This window comes from Geospiza fortis, unplaced genomic scaffold (assembly GCF_000277835.1).
Source record: "Geospiza fortis unplaced genomic scaffold, GeoFor_1.0 scaffold130, whole genome shotgun sequence".
In the NCBI taxonomy this organism is placed as follows: domain Eukaryota; kingdom Metazoa; phylum Chordata; class Aves; order Passeriformes; family Thraupidae; genus Geospiza; species Geospiza fortis.
Genome location: NW_005054300.1, coordinates 9,903,022 through 9,922,682, shown reverse-complemented (window position 1 = coordinate 9,922,682; position 19,661 = coordinate 9,903,022). Strand labels below are relative to the sequence as shown.

Here is a 19,661-nt window from a genome sequence, read left to right as displayed (position 1 = left end):
CTTAAGTCCTGGTATAATGTGTAAAGGGATGAACAGAACCCTCATGATTTTGCTGATGCCTATATTCCAATACAAGACATTCCCCATGAGGGATGAGAACTGTCCTCTGAGATTGCTCTGTGCCAGGAGCACCACTGCATCAACAGAGTTCCTGTGGAGTACAGGCAATTGTTATCCTGGCTTATGACTTACAAGGAGTCTTCAGCCTGGATTAACAGCACTTCATGCAACGAAGTTGCAGCTTGGTTGGAAGAGAAAGTTGGTTAGTTTTCCTTCTGAATGCTTTTTCAAGCATGTGAATAAAGCAGATGTTAACAGAAAACAGGTGGCTTTAACCACCTAGGGTAGAGTCCCCTCAGGTTTCAGTCACTGTAAGGTCATGATCCTGTTGGTTCTCAAGATCACCATAAAATTGCTGGGGAGAAGCTGTTGGAAACACTTGAATTTCCTGTGTAAAAATCTTTAAACTCCACCTCCCCTTAAAAAAAACCAAACAAACATTATAAAGCCTCTCAGATGTGTTATTAGGGAGAACAAAAAGGCAACTAGACAACTGAGAAGTAATCTTCCCCCAAGCCCCTATCTAATCAAGGCTCATTTATCTTGTCAGTGAGCTTATAGTGCTTGTTTGCCTCTTGATCTGAGTAGCTGCCTTGACCATTTCAGTAAAGAGGTCAGGGACACAGAGTTCCCCTTGCCATTCAAATGTATTTATTTTAAGGGTGCAGCATTTGAGGAAGGACTACAATAGTTGCCTGACTTTGGCCATAGATTGTTGCACAGAGGGCGTGAGCTTTGTGGTGCTGTATTCCAGTAGCAGTTTTGTAAGCCTTAAATTTAAAACCAAAATTAAACAAATCCCACTCCCCTTCCCCCTTGTGAATATGGTACAGAGGGGGAAATACCTGGTTACTCTTAATGCAGGGAGAAGAATGCTGTGCCTTCCAGATTTGTGTGTTAGCTGAGCTGTTCTGAATTGCTTTGGGAGCTTGATGGCTCCTAAGCTGTGGCTCATTTGCTTTTCACTTCTGCTTTCCTCAGGAAGTAAGTGCAGCAGCTAATCAGGTGATTCACAGTGGAAAGTTTAAAGAGCAGGGTGGGAGCTACTACATACCCCAACATGCCTAGAAGGGCAGAAGCAGCAACACTCATTTCTCTGGATATGGTTATTGACTGCAATAGAAGCTACCGCATCTAGGAGCCCAGGTATGTCAAGAGACTGTCTGTGAAAGCAGACAGAACAGAACCCAATATTGGCTGCCACTGGTATATTTTGATAGGATTACTTTCAATTAGTGAAAGATTCAGTTGAAGTTCACTCTAAATTGCAGTGCAAAGACAGTTTTCTTTAGGAAGTAGTGGAATTCCCGTTTTTAGCATTTACAATTATTAGCTGTCATAACTGTGTTAATTCAAAAGTCATCTTGGCTGCCAATGAAAGGAAGCGAGCATAAAAGAATATCGCACTGGATTTTGGGATGATCTGAGCTGTGTGTTTCCGATAGTCCACAGAATTCTGGAATATAATAGTCAAGAAAAGTATATTAGAGAAAGAATTTTTAAAGCTGGTAGTCCTAGAACTAGGGGTCTGATTTTTTTTTAGTATTAGTATATCTCTTGTTATCTGAACAGTTGAAGTAAATAAGGAGGCCAATTGCAGTCTTTATTTCTTGTTCATGTACATTTAGAGATTGCCATGTACACTGAATTAACATTTTTTAAAGACACTTACTGTAAAAAGGGGACCAATTTTGGCCTGAATTTTGGTATGAGACTTGATTCTCTTTTGGTCTTGGTGCAAATTGGGATTTTTTTTACCTGACTGGGATGCTTCTATGAACTGCTGAAGGGGGTAATCACAGATAAATATAATTAAAATGTCATTTAAAAATCATGTTTGTTTAGCTAGTAAGCTGTTAGTAACAGTATTCTGCTGGTCCTTCTGCCAGTTTTGGTCAGGCCTTTCTTCCCTTCTGTCTTTTCAGTCTGGAAAGATGTAACCACATTGCTGTGTGATTTCACACAAGCTTTATTTAGAAAAAAAGGGAAAAGACATGATTAAGTTCCATTTTCTTTCTGTAACCTGACACTGCATTCTGAATGATGCTATCAGATTTATTTGATTAGTCTTCACTTTTATATCTTTTAAAATATTTATTATTTAGATTTTACTTTTTGTATCATTATGATACTTATCAAAAAGTATCTTATCAAACTTAAGAATCAAAAAACATATAAAAACTGAAATAAGCTATTAACTTTCACTGAGGATCAGAACAAGTGGTGGAGTGTACAAGAGACAAGATATAAGACTTTCAAAATATCTAAGTTGTCCTTAATACCAAAGATATTTGAATGATGAACTATGTGATTTTGTGGTTGGTCTAGAAGAGTAATTGTCCTCCCAGATAAATAGAAAAGGAAAAGGATTTAAAAGTCCTAATCAAATTCTAGATGCAAGAAAAGGCTTCTATTGGAAATAATATTTAAAGCATATCGTGCAAGTAGAGTCAACAGAGTAATACTGGAGTGCTGATACTTAGTCTGACATGGCTTTTGTAGTCTAGATAGTTGGAATAAATACCAAGGAATATCATCATCTTCCTTTTGCTTTCATGTAGTTTTGGAGATTAAAGTGTTTCACATACACTTTAAATGTCTCACATAGCCTGTTACAAGCTGATCTTCACTGAGGAAGTTGTTTGTGAGTAACTGGTTGTAAGAGTTTCTGTGGAGCTGGGATGGACTCTTTCGTTACAGGGATTCACAGAGTGAACACTTTGAGAGGCTATCCCTGCTTGCTCTAACTGTGCCACCAAACAAGAAAGGCCTTCTCAGTCAAATATAAATAGAAAGAGAAAATTGGTAACCACATTTCCTGGGCCATGCAGTGCAGCTCAGGGAGCTGACTCATCAGACACTGACCTTCATTTGAGGCCAGTGGAAGCACTTCATTTCACCTCCCCATGACTAATTCCACCATTTATAGAATCCCTCTGTAAAACACTTTGGGCTTTTCTGTGCAGAAGACCACGGTGAATGTAGGCACTGGAGTGAGTTACTTGTAAACGTTGATTTAGGCTTGGCAGAGGAGCTTCCAGGGTGAGGGATCTCCTTGAGGAAGAGAATGGCTTTCCTATTTGGGATGCGAGTTGAGCCTCACTGAAAACATAACTGAACTATGCTCACTGCTAGAACAGCACCCAGGCTTTCTCAACCAACACACTCACAGCTTCAGGATGACTCAAGTGGGTCAAAATCCCACACCAGAGTTAAGTATAACATATGACAAATGTAACTCCCACACAGTCATGAGGAACAGAGTCTTCCTGTTTACTCTGTGCAGTCACCACACTTTTTCTTCTCATAAGGCTTGTTGTCTTAATACAGATAATTAAGGAAAACAACACAGCAGCAAAACACAAAATGTTGTGGAGATAGGAAGTTCCAGACTGACTGTTCCTTGGGGACCAATCAAAATTATGTGGGCCTCCATCTCCCAGCAAAGGACAGAGTATGGGCTGTGGTAAAATAAGCTAGCCTGTGGTGCAGTATGAAGGACCAGCATTTGCATTGAAGCACAAATGTCTGCTGGGACCATCATCTTGCTGCAGGTGGTGTGGTGCACAGTGGTGGTTCACAGTGACAAGATAAATGCCCTGCCCTTCATCTCTGTGGTGCAGCACTACTGCAGGAGTGTGGAAGTGAGACTGGTTCATCTGGCACGGAGTGGGCAGAATGCAAGTAGAAAGCTAGTTGTGTAACTGATGGATGAAGAAGGAAGAGAATCCCAAATGTTGTTTTAGTGTTGGCTCATAATTCTAAGCCAGCCTCATAATACTGTCTTTTAAATTTTATTTTCATGTATGTATGTGTTGGTAATGCAGATCTGACTCAGAATTTTAGTTACATTTGCTTTTTTGGCATTTTTATTGAAATGGTGGAATGGCAATCAAAGACACTGTAGAGAAAGAACCTATTTCCCAGAAATGAAGGTAGATTAATGTTTTTCTTTGAGAGGCAATGATTTTTCAAAGACTCTTTTGAGCTCTTAAAAAACAATATATATGGTAAGCAAAGTGAGCTGCATTCATCTTGGTGACATCTCCCATCTGCCCACCCACACTGTCATAATTTGTCCTGTTGTAGTCTCAGGAGTAGTCAGACAATGACCTAGACTCCAGTAAGCACGTGGATGACTGATGGAAACTGGAGAAGCCTGATCTCCGTTGGTGTAAGTGCTGTCATGATGTAGGCTCAGCATAGCAGGGTGAGCTCTCAGGGGCTGTGGCAAAAAAGTAGGGCTGAGTGAGCCCCCAGAACACCATGGATGAAAAAATGCCTGTAAAGTAGATGAGAGGACTTGGGGTAAGATGAAATTAAAATCACATTTTAATTTTGATCGAAATGAGAGTGCCAGAAGCACCATGCTCCTTCATTGCAGCATATCCACTTCAGTTTATAGGATCAGCAAAACAAGCAGTGTTGTTGTGAAAATACCTATTGTACAGAGCTGTACATCTGCCACAAAGAGCTGAATGTTGCCGCCTCCTGGGGCCAGAAGAGCTCTGTGAGGAATCTTCGGCTTTTCCACACAGCTGCTATTCCAGATGGGCTTCAGCCCCATTCTAGGTGGGGAATATATCAGTGATGTGCAGCTAGGTTTAGCATCCATACCCAATGAAATGTGTAACCTGGCTCTTAGTGTTCTTCTATGGCAGATCTGCTGATAGTAATAGTTAGAACTTTTACAATTGGGGTAGCTGAGGTATAAGGGAGAAGGCCTGCCTCAGTGGCAAAGCTGGGGCTGGAATCCAGATTTGTTGTGTGGTTTACTGGTTTGTTCTGCCAAAGCCCAGATGAGTTGTATAGCACATGCACACATCTCATAGAAGAGAGCTTGTTCATGCAGTTGCAGGGTAGTAATGTTCTTGTCCAGGAGCAGGTTGATTTGCCATTAAAATTGGAAAAGAGTCAGGGACTGAGAATGTTTCCATATTTCTAAACTCTACCTCCAACAGTTAAAACTGTCAGTGTCTAATTTCATGGTTGAGTTGACTGGTAAGAGGTGTAAATAACACAGTATATTTATCTAGTCTCCTCTCAGCATGGACGAAGCAGCTGAACTCATGTGTCAGCTGGAGGAGTCACCTGACAATGCAGAACAGCAGGAGCAGAGCCCTGATGATGGAGACACAGCAGAAGTGCTGGAGCAGCCTGCACACAGCAAGGATGAGCAACCACACGGCGAGGATGTGCTACCCCAGAGCCATACCCTCCTGTGGGAGACTCTGGGCAAACAGTTTGTAGAATATGAACAAGTGGCTCCATTTCTCATCCCAGAGGAGCAACAGAGAAGGCTGCTAGAATTTCTTCCCCTCTTCTTAAAGGTTTGTTCTCTTTATTGCCTTTGGTGCAGGTGACAATTAGAGTTTCTTTTGCCTTATCCATTCTGTGGTCACCTAAACAGCAAGTGTAGTTAACGGAAGCAGGATCCCTTTAGGTGATAGATTCTTTTACTCCATTGGGAGCCTCCTCTCCAGCGTGGCAGCACAAAAAGGCCTTGGGTCTGTGTAAGCCCTGCTCAGCAATGACAGCAACATCTCTATTATCAGCCCTGTGTAGAGCACAAATCCAAAACAGCCCCATTGAAACCAGACCAGCCTCTACCCCAGACCAAAACAGCACACTTCCTCTTGAAGGTCCATGGAAAACAAACATCCTTAATGCTTCTAGGGTATTATTCAGACCAATGAACAAACCTTGCTATAGAAGATTATCTCTCTAAACTGCTTCTTCCTGTCTTCATAAGAAATGTATTGCAAACTTTATGTGAAATTCTTCCATTGAGGTTTTCCTGCCTCAAATTTACTATTAAATTGAAATTCTAAAATTTCAATGTTTGAGTTCTATTAGAGCTTTAGTTTTTGAATACCATGTAGTGAGCATGAAATAAACAAGTTGTGGTGAGATGAGATTATATACAACAACTTTGGATTTACTGATCCTTAACTAAGTATGAAAAGCAAGAATGCCTTTAATGTGCTGATAATTTTTGGAATGAAATTTTCAAAGAACTGAGAAAGCAGAACACGGGTTATAAAAGTTATAAAATCTTGAAGTCTTAGGAATTAAAATTTGGGCCACATAGCAGAAAATTCTCACATGTCACGATAAATAAGCAAATAAATTTTAGTACCAGTACTTTAGGGTCAAAGGACAGTTGTTCCCAGGAGGCAAGATGAATATTGCTGAGGGACTGGCAGTGTTGTATATATGCATATGCATCAAGTGTTTCCTTCTTGTAGGGCTGAACTTCACAAGCCTTAGGATTGGAAAATCCTGATACTGAATTTCAGTAATGCTTGAAAAAAGGGACTTCTAAATTCTCAAAGGAAACTTTGCTACTGAATATATTCATAATGGAGAAGTTAATTTTTCATTAGCTTAACACTTGATTTTATTCCCTAGGTGTGAGATTCTTTCTCTACACTTTTCTTAGATATGCTAGTGGAGCTTTGCACTGCTTTGTAGGTATTTAGGTCCAGAAGTGTGACTAGAGCATTTTGGCTTTGCACCATTCATTTAAGAGTACATTCTGGAGGATCTTGCCCTTTAGCTTTTAGTCATCAAGTCCTTCCCCACATGACTTTTACTCCCTTCATATGCCAGCCTTCTGCTGGCTTGGGGAAATGCATCTCAGTTTGAATGGTACACGTTGTGAAGTTCTTACAGAAACCACCCTGTTTAACAATGGGCTCTGTGTGAGTTCTCTCCCTCCTTGGAAGGTTTTTTCTCCTGCTTTTACTTTCCTGTTCTGATCATGCAGATGCCAGTGCATCTCTGCCTTTTTGTTTTAGTGCTTTAGCTCTTGCTCAGCTGGGTGAAGAGAGGGGTCACCAAGCAGGAGACACCTGGAGTGTGGGGGCTCGTTACTCACTGCTGCTTCTTGACGTAGAAGGAGAAGGTGTGGGAGGAAAATGTCAGCCATCTGCTCGTGATTCAGGCCCTGGGCTGGGAGTCATTTTAATGTGCCTTCTGTATCTTCCCTCTTGGTGCCTCAGAAAGTATCAGAATGTTCTATAACATGGCTGGTTTTGAGCTAGCGTCTCTCCGTGAACCATGGAATAGGAAGGGCAGATGGGAACAGCAGACACAGGGAACTCGTGGCAGAATCTTAAATATTTAAGAGGAAGAGAGAAAATCAGATTACTTTGATACAGTATTATTTGAGTTTCCCCTAAAGGCAGACATCCTACAATGGAGTCATGTTGATATGCTCCCAGATACAGGTATTCTGTAGGCTCAGACATGAATATGAAATTAAGTCTGTTCCTAAACGACAGTGTATTCTAAAGATTGGTGTTTGGCCCTAAGGAAGAGCACTGACAAAATCAAATCAGGACATTAGTGGCCTGTTTTGTAGGGAGATGGACTAGTAGCATTGCTATGAACATTTGATTACTACTTTCTGCTGTGTAAGGTCTGAGCTTCTAAAACTTATCCTGCTCATTCTGTTAGCAGAAGAGTGAGTATAGTGAGGCCTTTCTGAAGTGTAAAGAGGATGCTCCTCTTTGAGGAAGAGGGGCAGAAATCTTGCATTGCTTTCTTCTGAAAAAGGGCATAACTTAATGACATACATTGTGTATTTTTAAGTTACTGTAGGTTTCTTGTCATTTTGTTTGCCCAGCTTGCGTCTGCTCTTTACAGATACACCAATCTGTCGACCTGTGATGCAGAAGTGAGGGAATATCTTGCTCCTGCAATGGAGTGTCTCTGAAAGTAACTTAGGGTCAAAATCTAAAAAAGATAATTTGCTTTTAATATTATTGACTGATTTATGAAAATTAATAATAGGCACACTGTGCAATTACATTTCACTCTTGTAGCACAGAAAGAAGATTTGGGTGCATTTTACTTATTGACTGCAGTAAAATGAAGTAAAAAGTTGGTGCTTGCCTGATTACTGAGAGGTGACTGACACTTTGTCCACAGGCTGCCATCTGTGATGAAAGAAAAGAAACTGAAAGCCATGGTAGGGAAGGGAATAGTATTTGTGGAGGATCTTCATTTATGAAGAGTTGTACTGATTTCTTGGCAGAAAGTACTATGGGATGTCTGATCCAATTTTTTTTAGGAAGACATATATAATTTTTCTTCCTTTAATGATTGGGGCTTACAGTGTGATATTTCAGAGCTTCTAAAAGGAGATGACTCTTGTAAAGAAAAATTTGCAAGTTTGCTGAGGACAGAGATATCTCAGACTGGTCTTTAGAGGTGAATGCTGAGCTGTTGCTAATACATAAATGTGTGCATCATCAGAGGTTTTATATAAAAGAACCTGGCACCTGGTTCTTGGAGGCTGGTTGGGTGCAATAGTATTAGTCTGTTGGAGTATTTTCTTTATTGATGTTTAATTTTTTCCCCCAAAGGCAGGGCTAAGACACATAAGAAGGGTTTGTTTGTCAGACTCAGGGAATCAACAAGTCTTCCGGTTATTTATCTAGTAAGTTTTGTACTTAATTGCTTGTCTGTTCTTGAACAAGGGAGTTATAAACCTATTCATAAATTGTTTATAAACTTGTCTATAATTTTGTGTCTATTCAGGCTGTTTGTCATATTTTTAAGGGGGCTAGCATAGAATTTTTGATACAAATAATCAGCGACATAGGGTATGACCAACATTTACATTGTTTGGATAGTATTCAGTGCAGAAAATGCTGAAAAAGCTCTCTAATAGGTGCATTGCATGATTCAAAAGGTAGTTCCAGCCTGACTTCTGTATCTGAAGTGTCATCTTCCTGCCTGTCTGAGAAATACTGCTTAATGGATTATTCTGACTACTGAATTTTATAGAGGAATGTTAGCCTTGTGCTCCTTTACTTATGTTTATTCATTTTTGTCAACCTACCAAAGACATGATGTGTCAGAGACTTAACAGTTGCACTTGGATTTCAGGCCTGGGAGCAGTCTGCTGGAGTAATTGTATTCCCCAACATTCAGCTGTTAGCCAGTGAGGTTTCCAAGCTTCTGACTAAAGAAATTAAGAGGAACCTCAATGGAAAACCTGCAGGTAAAGATCCCATACAATTTCCACTGGATCCAGTTATTCTGGAAATGTGTGTCTTTCAGTTGTACTCTGTGCTGGAAATAAAGGGGGACCAGGAAAATGCTGTGTAACAAGACAGATATTTTAGTAGGTATGAGCTAGCACTGATTTGAGGTGGTTGCACTGAGGATTTGGCCTTGTATGCCATGCTGATCTTTAGTTTGGAGCTTCTGTAGCTGGACGTGTGTAATGTATAATGCAGATGAGAGTGAAAGAGTAGGTTATACACTATCCTGGGGAGCTTTCTTAAATGAGAAAAACATTCCTGCCACATATGGCTTTCCTGGTGGCTGTTGTACATTCTTTGTGCTGTCAGCTGCCAGGCTTCATGAACTGAGTTGGTATTCTTGGTGAAGTTTGTCAGTTTGAAATATGTAGTTTACATGAACTGAGCTTGATGCTGAATCAAAATCATTTTACTTTTTTCTGTTTACTTTAGTGGACTCCTGCTACTGTAATTTTGTTAAATTTGTCAGATCTGTGATAGATAAATGCATAATGCATAGATAAAGCATAAATGCAGTGTTTTCATCTTTCACTACGGAATTAAAGTTTAATGTTTTTGTGATAACAGAAGAGGCTCGTGTGGCTTTGGAGCAGTTGCTTAAGCAGAAAGGGGAAGCAGGAGATGGCCATTTGCTCCTGAAATCAGTGTATCTGCTCTCACAGACTGACTTGGTAAGAGAAACTATCACAAAGCATGTTTTCCATTTTATTTCAGAGGAACTGTGTAGGTACAGTGGAACACCCCAGTCTCTGTATTTGCATTGTTCCTAATATTTTGAGTTTGAGCATGCCCAAGGTATACAGTTAAAGGACACACCACCTGGTTTGTAGGCCAGGCTTTTCTAAAAGATAGAAGTGACCATTTTGTGCTTTCTGATACCTTTTTAATTTTGGTTGTCAGATGGCTGTTTTTTCTAATGTTTCCTTCCCCACCATTGTGTATCTTTTTGTGTATTCTTTATCAGTCAGTTTGCATATCAAAAAGATGAATAGTAAAAATCTGTGTGGTAATACAGTGGTTGACTTTTCAATCCTGATAGTCTCTCACTTTGAAGTGTTTCACAAACTCTACTTGTACAGCCATCCCAAATGCAGACTGGCATCAGGAGTACAGCCTGCTGGTGGCATCTGTGGCGTGTTTATCCATGACATTTAGTAAAACAGTTTGTGTTAGTCTTTCTTGTTCAAAGACACACAAAAATAAAATCTTACTGACAGATTATAGCGGATATGTTCTGTATCATAAGGAGCTCTATAAAATTATATATATAGCTAGTCACAACATGATGTTTCTGATGTGTTTTTCACAGGTTTAAGACGTTGCCATTTTTTATAGCACACATACAAAACTTCATATCACAAACCTCATTCTTCAGTTAGTTTGGTGCTGATTTTTGTTATGACTACTGTGTGCCAAACACACACACTGGGACTTCTCTGGAAGTTCTATGCAGCCATACTGAAGATGAGAGGAAACTAAGTACTGAGAAACACTGTGAAGAAACTGTCGCTTGCATTTATAAAACCTGTAATGAGAAGTGTGTGCAGTTATTCAATATGTTAAAAAGTGAAGGCATTATAGGTAAACTGCTGCTATTCTGAATCAGGAGGGAGTAGAGAATTCATGCTTTCAGCATTCCAGGCCTCTCTAGCTGCAGAGTGTCCTGGAAAGTAATGGTAAAGGGGGCACTGTCTGTCCCTGGCCTTGCTGTTGGTCCAGCTGCTAGTTAGTTTGCAGGCTGGTGCTTCACTGACTACAGGTCTCCATATGCAGGACAGAGTACTGCCAAAGCTGTAGTTCAGCTGGAGCAAGAAGTCCTGGGAGCAGCTACAGCAACACAAGGTGTATTTTATTCTGCCAATGGATTTCACAGCCATGCTGTGTGACTGCCAGTCTTGTGTGCCCTAGAGCACCCATGAGGGTAAAATGCCCAAGTGGGTCTTTCATCTTCCATGACTATTCTGAGTGTGTAGGAACACAAGGAAACTGTCATCAGCTTCTGGAGGAGCTGATTGTATTTTTCTTCTTAGAGGACTATGTGGAACATTATTGGATCTGGACTCCCAGCTGCTCTGATGCAGTGCCTGTACCTGTTCTTTACTGTCCCTCTGAAGAAAACCAGTGATGACAGGGAGACAAGTGAAGATGATGCCCAAACTCAGGAAATGCTTGTTAAGGTGAGATGTGCATTTGGGGGTTCATTTGACCTGGGTACTCAGATGTTCACTTATGCTCTTAGTTATGCATTTGATTCAAACTGCCAAAAAATCTGTAAGCTTGGACTGCAAAATGTTGAATAAGCATCAGGAGCCACATAAAAACTATCTCATATTTTTTTTACTAAACAAAAAACCATGACTTTAACTGGGAAAATCCATTAAGAATATCTTGGTGGTAGTTTTACTTCTTCATTTCACTGCATCCTTTCTCCTGGCATTAGTATCAAACTTACCATCTTCCCCAATGGGTTTTTCTTCATCTCCTGAGTATCTCTAGAGGTGTTTATTGTAGCTGATATTTGTTTGCTTTTCAGATAATGCTTAACATGTACAAAGAGGAACAAGGCATAGAGGAACTGCTGGCAGCTGATAAACTTCAGTCATTAATTATAGCAACTTCTTCTCTGTGGGACCAGTGCAGCCACTCCTGGAAAGTACCTACAGGCTGTGTGCTAAGAACAATTTCAAAGGCTCAGACCAAAAACAGTATTGTGTATCTACAAGGTTTGGCTTCTTCTTTCCCCATCACTCCCTTGAGAATGAATTACCAAAAGGAGTCTCCCCAGGATAGATTACATCATCTGTAATCTCCCTTACATCATCCAGAAGTCAGCTGCAAAGCATGGGCTTGTGACTTAGTAGAGAGGAGCTTTATTTAGTACTGATAGTCATCTGGAAACTGAAGGATTTTTAACATAAAAATACCTCTAAAATACAGGCAAGAGCCAGTCCCACTTAATCACACTGACATAGGCAAGAGGAAGATGTATTATGTTTTTTCTTAAATTGTGTGACTCAGTCTGTGGGTCTGAGCTTCATGAACACTAAATACAAGGCTGGAGTGAGAGTAATGGTATCTTTCGGACAACAACATGGGTGGTTAAGCCCTCTCTTCTTTCTAGGCTTTATTAGTTCAAGCAATTTTTTTTCTTATTTAGAAGTACAAAGGTCACAAGTCTCAATTTCTTAGAAGTGAAAAAATAGTTTTATAATGCACAAAATACCATCAGTTTTCCATGTCACAGAGTAAATGCATATAGATGTTTTTATCTTTTAAAATAAAAGACTTGACTTCCTGAGTGAGATGGAAAGAACTATTTGGACATTTTGAAGCTGCCCTGGAAGGACTGGCCATGAGATTAGACAAGAAAAGTAGGCTTCATTTCTCAAAGTGAAATGTGTGTACCCCATTGTATATGCTTCAGTGAGCAAAGAATGAATCTGTGAACTCTGCACAGAATGTGTGATTGACTTAGTATGAGACAATTAAATCTGTTAGTTTCTGCTTACCTTGTGCTCAGACAGCTGGATTCACTATATATGAATTTTGGTGAGTTGGGGGGTTGAAAGCTTATACTCCTGAGCTTAACTCAGTTTCTGGTAGTAAAACAAAGAAATGAATGCCTATTTTAAAGCCAGCAATGCTTCTGAAGTGAGTATGATATTCATACATCCTCTTTCCTTATCTTTGTAGAAAAACAGTTATCTGACTCCTATTTTACTGGGGAAATAACTTCAAATTTGTTTAATTTTTGTTAGTAACTTTATATTTGTTTGTCAGTTCTTAAATACCTTCTGTATTTTTTCTACAGCTGTTGACTGCATTAAAATAGCTGTTCAGAATCTCTTTACATTGGCTGATACTCTACCTGCTTGTGATGTGTGTGAAGCTGCCAGCATTGTGTTGTGCTTTGTGAAAGATTCTTATCCTGTATCATCAGCTTTATTAACAGAGTTTGAAAATAATGATGGCTACCAACTCCTGCTAAAAATTTTACTCAGGTAAGAGAGGCTTCTAGTAGGCTTCTAGAGCATGGTAAAGCTTAATTTCAGAATGCATAGTGGTCTCTTAAAATATGAATCACATAGGTAACTCTGTGTGGATGCAAAGCATTGCTATATTAGGAAGGGAAGCAGTGCATAACTTCTACTACTTTAGCCATAACAGAAGGAGAACAGTATAGGGGAAGTTAGTTTGCAGGTGGGATGGGGACTTTTTGAACACAAGACAAAGGTTCTTCATCAATTAGTCTGCAGAGGATGTAGGTCAGAGACATTTGTCTCAGTTAAGGTGAGCTTTTAATCCAGGAATGCAGTCAGCTAGGGAGGGAAATACTATCTCCTTGCTGGGCAAAAACAAGCAAACAAAACCCACCCAATCCTAAATCTGAGATGTTTGCGTTCTGCAGAACCCAGATGAGCATAAACACATCAGGAAAAATCCCCACTAGTTATCCTAATCCAAAGTAAAAAGCAGAATCTGTTGCTCTCCTTGTCACCTTTGTTGTTGCACCAGGCTGAGTTTCTTTATCATCTGAAGAGGCTCCTTGTCACCTTTGTTGTTGCACCAGACTGAGTTTCTTTAATATCATCTGAAGAGAGCATTTCCAGATGTTTTTGTTTCCATTCTGGATTTGCCTATTGTTGTAGTATTCATCGAACACTTGGAAAACTTTGGTCCCTGAACAATGACTGGGGTGGGGAGGGTATTTTGTAATTTGGATCTAGAGGATTGTAAATTGAATAATGAAGTCAAAGATATCTCTGAGTGACTATGCCAGTTCATGATTTTTGACTGGCACAAAATTATTAACTTATGATTCGGAAAAAAAATATTTTTCTGGCAGAGTTTTCTTTAGTTACCACAGACTGTCTAGATTTCTCTTGTAAATAAACTGTATTTAAATGCATGTTTCTGATTAAATTCTAGACATGTTAGGACACGAAACACGGAATCCTTTTCCATAAGGGCTATGACTGTCCCCATCCTTTTCAATTGATGTAACTAGGCTGAAGAGACAGAAATAACAGATGCTTAGGGCTTCAGATTAGTCTTCATTCCCAGCACATGCTGGCAGAAAGGGATAGATGGAGAGTTCTTTCCAGAATGTTTCGTAGGAGCAGGTACCCTCTTCTCTGATGGTTAGAACTTTTTCTTCAGATAAAAAGAATCTTGCTAATAGCATTCTTTGAAACAAAGCATTTGCTCTCTTTTGTTCTTATTCATGTTTAGGTGAAACCAGAATATTTTGTTGTTTTCTTCAGAGATTTTTCTAACCTAACTGTATTAGTCTATTTCTCTGCCTCTAACCCATGCCCAGATGATGCAGTTTTCCTTAAGAATTGACCCATTTTAGAATTGCAGAACAAGATGATGTGCTAAACAGCTCTCTGTCCTTTGACAGACTGTCACTTCAGTCTATGAACGATGGCAAATCTGGGGTCACATTTCAAAGTATTTCCTTACTTAGGAGAGACCTGACAGCTTCATGTCTGATTCACAAAGCTCAGGCAATATAATATTTTTCTGTTCCTCAGGGATAAGATTTTTCTGTTATTTATCTTAGTTAGTGAGTCTCTTATCTTGCCAACCATATGTCCACCTTTTTATATTAAGTGTGTTTTAATTATTTGAATTCTCACAAAGTTTAAATTTTTATCCCCCAAATCTGACTTGTTTTGAGTTAGCTTTTTTTTTTTTTAAGGACATATAACAGGACTAAGTTAAAACATTTATCTTTTTTGTTAACAAGACTCTTTCAGTGTCACTTTAGTTTCCTTCAGTCTGTAGGTTTTGTTCTGATTCAGTGTGCCACCATGGTGTGGGTTATTCTGTGTAGCTCCTGTGTACTCTGTGCCTGATGATGTATCCAATGTGTTGCATAATTAAGGCATGAATGTCTGATTCAGTGTGCCACCATGGTGTGGATTATTCTGTGTACGCTGTGCCTGATGATGTATCCAAAGTGTTGCATAATTAAGGCATGAATATATGACTGTCCTGAGTTTTATTCCTAGATGTGAAGGTTTGCCGCAAAATGAAGGAGATCCCTATCTGGATGAGATCTTGGACATCCTGACTTGCCTTACAACCTGTGGAAAAACTGAACTGAAAGTTTCTGGCAATATTGTGCACCCACAATTGCCACACTTTGATTTTGAACGGACACAGCCTTCTGGTATGGTATATATGTGTGTGTGCGTGCACATGTGGCTGGCTAGGTGGGTCATAGCAAATTCATTTTGTGTCCTAATATGGAGGAAAGGAGTATGATGTGGCATCTTCAGATCTATGTGTCAGAGCTGCAGGAGCCTGAGTGCCACCTATATCAAACTGAAATGACCATGTTAGCTCTGGCATCTTATCCAAGCTCAAGAATATGCCTCCCATTCACATCCCTCGTGTCTTTTGCTCTCATTTCCACTTTCAGATGATCTAACATTACAATTAGGATGCTTGCAGACTTGAATGACACTCATGTAAAAATGATCGCACCTGGGTTTTTTCCACACAGGAATGACAGTGAAAAACCTCCAGCCTTTCCAGGTACTGCAATCCATTTTCCAGAGAAGCAATGATCAGCACCTGTGTGGAAGAATCTTGGCAGCCATTGGTACCATATGGGCTTGGGACAGCGTGAACTTCTTTCTTCTGGAATGGACACTGCAGCCTATCAACCAATTCACTGATATCATTCATTTCAAACCACACCCAGTCCAAGTCCAGTTCTTCAGACTGGTGGAGTCCATAGTCCTGGACCTGTCCTATGTTCCCCATGAGATTTTGAAGAAGGTTCAGTATTTGATAAAGGAAAACATAGTGCCATTCTGCACCTTAGCAGCTCTCCAGTGCCTTCTCAGCATGACCCAGAAGGACCTGTTATTTAGTGACATTTTCCGTGACTCTGGGCTCTTAGGCCTACTGCTGGCACTCTTGAGGAAGGAAGCCAAGATCCTGAGGAAATCAGGTACGACTTAATGCCACTCACAATGACCATTGAAGTAGGCAGATCAATAAGAATAATAATATTTTTCCACAGTAAATTTATGTGGTTTTTATACTGAGTAGCTAGATTTTGTCTTCAAGCCAATTGGCCTAAATTTGACACACAAGCTGGGTCCTCTCTGAAATCTTTGCTGTTTATTTTCCTGCTCACTAGCCTAAATAGCTCTGGGATCTTCTTTGCTAGTGTATGTTGAATTTTTCTGGGTGGTACCCTTCAGCCCACACTTTTAAACAGGCCTTAATTTGGGGTTCTCTAGAATACAAGCTTGAGACTGGAGCAAGAAAAATACTTCCTTCCATTTCCTGTATATTGTAACATAACTTTTAATATGCTGACAGCTGGAACTCCTCTGCCTAACCCGAAAGAAGGCACTGAGAAGGAATTAAATGTTGTGATGCTGAAAATGGTGGCTGCCCTTACAGCAAGGTCTGTGAGGAACACGGGTAAGGAAATACACATGACTGTGTTACCCTCATGATATTTGGTGGTAAGTGGCCATGGTCTTAAGGAACATCAACAATTTTTTTGACTTCTGTGCTTCAGTCAAAAATGGAGGAAAAAAGCAAGAAGTGTAGGAATAACTGTTACACTAGGAAGAAATGTGACAAAGGTATTCTCATCCTGCATAATAAGCTTTGTCCCAGTAGTTAGCTTGTTTCCTTCATCCATGTGCATACTCCTGGAATGTTTATATAGGATGCACAAACTTAGCTTGTAGAAAAAAAGTGTGTGTACTTGACTCTTGTGTATCGCTTGTTGATTGGATCAGGTGCATGCTGAGGAACACTCCTATGTTTGTGTTATACCTAAAAATTTATACCTGTTGGTAGGGAATCTTGTGGAATACAGTAGCACAAGAGTGAACACTATGGAGTACAGGAATCCACTCAATTCACTCTTGAACCCTAGAATCATCATGTTTGCAGCATCTTGCATGGTGTAAATATATTTTCAGAAACTATCAAAAAGTTCCCTTCCTAAATGAAAGAGATGCTTAAGCTGAAACTAAGGTGTCTTTTTATTGTATTGGGAACCTGTAATCTCTGATGATTGGAAATTATTGTCATCCAGTCATTTTATCCCTAGTTATTCATGTGCCATTCAGTTTCTGTCATCTTTAGCTTAACCAGCTGCTCCTCTTACCTGTCCTGCTGTATTTGTAGAAATGTGGCACTTCACACCAACACTGAAAATCTGCCTGTAAAAACTACAAGCAAAGGGTAGTTTAACTAAAAAATGATAAGGTGTTTGTCCCTAGTTGTTCTGAAGGACTATGGAATGGTGCCATATATCAAGATATTTTTGGATGATGAGTGCTACAGGAGTGCTACTCTCAACATCTTGGAGCAGTTATCAGTCATCAACTATGAAGAATATATGAGCATTATTATTGGGGCCCTCTGTTCTTCCACTCAATGGGAACTGCACCTGAAACTAGATCTTCTGAAGGTAATAACATGGCTCTCACTTGGGCATTGTTTTCTTGGGAATGATCTGTTTTTAAGACGCAAGAGCAGAAGAAAGAGTCATAGACCAGCTCTAGATTATGGTAACTTGGGCACTTTGATTTTTAGCAATGCTTGTGTGGTCAATACCTTCACTCAGTATCATATTACAAAGTATTTTGAAGACTTAAATGGTAATGCAAGAGGGAAAAATGGAAATGCTAAAGGCACAGTTGTACGATCAGTTCTATGTAATGTGACAGAGAAAGGAGAAACAAATGTGAATGAAAGTGGATTTGTAGAGAGAGGATGTAAGATGTGAAGCAGTAAGATTGGAAGAGCCAGGAAAGGCATTAGACAAACAGCTTCATTCTAATAAGTTTCCAAGATTGAAACTTTGCCGTCTCTAATTTTGTCATTTCTCACAAACACAAGTGTAAGAGAGATGAGGCAATGGAGAGGAAGAGTTTTATGAATGTTTGGAGGAAGAAACTAGAACTAGTCATAGCCTCTATTCACCCCAGAGTGTCTGATCCCTACACAACGAAACAGAGGAAAGAATCACGGTGCTTTATTTTGGTTTATAGGTCATAGACATCCAGTTGAAAGGCAGCACTGTTGTAAGCACTGATTTTAGAATTCAGCACGGTTGTAAGCACTGATTTTAAAATTTCTTTCTACCTTCTCTGTCAAGTGTGAATGCAATTCACTTTTCTGTACAATATAACAACTGCTTCTATAACAAAAGAACCATGTTATTAAAAAAAATTAAATGGATGAAGTTTATAGCTTTGATTTGAAAGAGTAAACTTTAACAATACCTGTGGAAAAGTTGAGTTTGGTGTCCAAACTAATATGAAAATAAATGCAACTTCTGTGTCTAATTTTGACAAATGATAACTGTATTAAAATATAATGTAAGCAAATGAATTTATTTTCCTTATCCATTGGGACTGTGATTTTGTTACACACAAATTCAGATTGATTTGCTAATGTATATTTAGCTGTTGAAGCCTGAGTCCAAATGCAATTAGCACTGCTGTATTCCAGTGTGGCACGTGGACAATTATGAGGAATAACAAATAATGAAATGTGCAAAATAAATTCTGTTAGCACTAACTGAGTTAGGGGGTTTCCAGCAGACATCAGTTTTATAGATTCAAGACAGAGGAATACTAACTCATAGGTGATTAAATTCTAACTGAGTTAAAGCTGGAGGAAATGTGTTTATTGTTGACCTACTCTGGAATGTGTTAAAGCCATCCTGATAACTTCAACTCTAAGTTATTAAATTTACTCCCTGCTCAGAAGTCTCTGCCTGGTTTGATACATTATCATACAAAATTGAATGACAGTAATAGAGTGCCCCCTCCCCCTTCAGTTCTCACAGTCCTAGGTCCTAGGCAGATATACTTCTGTTAAAAACTGTTCCTCCTCAGGAGGTTGTGAAGTAAAGTTTTTTCATTGGATATCTCTTGGGGAGATGTATATGTGAAATTAACCCTTTCCAATGTGCAAAGGTACAGCATCAAATTTGAAAAGTCCCTGTACAAAACGAAATGTGTGACACCCCAAAAACTTGGGATCAATTATATTTAAGTGCAGTAGACTGTTTCCTTGCAAGCTCCTTTTTCTCGCCGATTTTACTTCCACAGTTCTTAATAGCTTTTCCAGATTTGTTTTAAAATGGCAAGCCCATAACATTCAGAATTGGAAAATAGTTTAAGTTGGTTTTATATATGTGTTATATTGTCAAGTGGCATTCACTTATAACCTGCTTCAAGCCTATTGAAGTTAGATAAAATCTAATGACTTCATTGCCTTGAGATCTTACTTTTTATGGCTTTTTTCCTCTAAAGTGTTGTGCAAACTTTAAAAATACCTTAACTGAGAAAAGGTATTCTTGTCTTTCTTAATGAGGGAAGCCTGCTGCTTGCAATATTCTTTGTGCCATCCCGTGTCACTGGGGTTTTTTTGGAAAGGGCCTTCTCAGTCATATGAGCAAAACTTTAGTATGGGTTCTCAGGTGCATTCAGGGCTGCAGAAAGAGTTGTCTGTAGAGAGCTGTCCCTTCCTGCCAATTTCCATGTGAGG

The 19,661-nt window shown here is 39.4% G+C and overlaps 1 protein-coding gene across 1 annotated transcript in view; it reads left to right on the top strand.

Annotated features, from left to right (window-relative positions):
* The first annotated feature begins 5,108 nt into the window (after nt 1–5,108).
* The window catches only part of WDFY4 (WDFY family member 4), a 108,381-nt gene continuing 93,828 nt past the window's right edge, over nt 5,109–19,661 (top strand). The window contains 10 exon segments of the mRNA XM_031062490.1: nt 5,109–5,390; nt 8,959–9,073; nt 9,684–9,787; nt 11,147–11,293; nt 11,650–11,839; nt 12,928–13,117; nt 15,134–15,294; nt 15,631–16,083; nt 16,461–16,565; nt 17,381–17,571. Of these exon segments, the coding sequence (XP_030918350.1) occupies nt 5,109–5,390; nt 8,959–9,073; nt 9,684–9,787; nt 11,147–11,293; nt 11,650–11,839; nt 12,928–13,117; nt 15,134–15,294; nt 15,631–16,083; nt 16,461–16,565; nt 17,381–17,571 (1,938 nt within the window).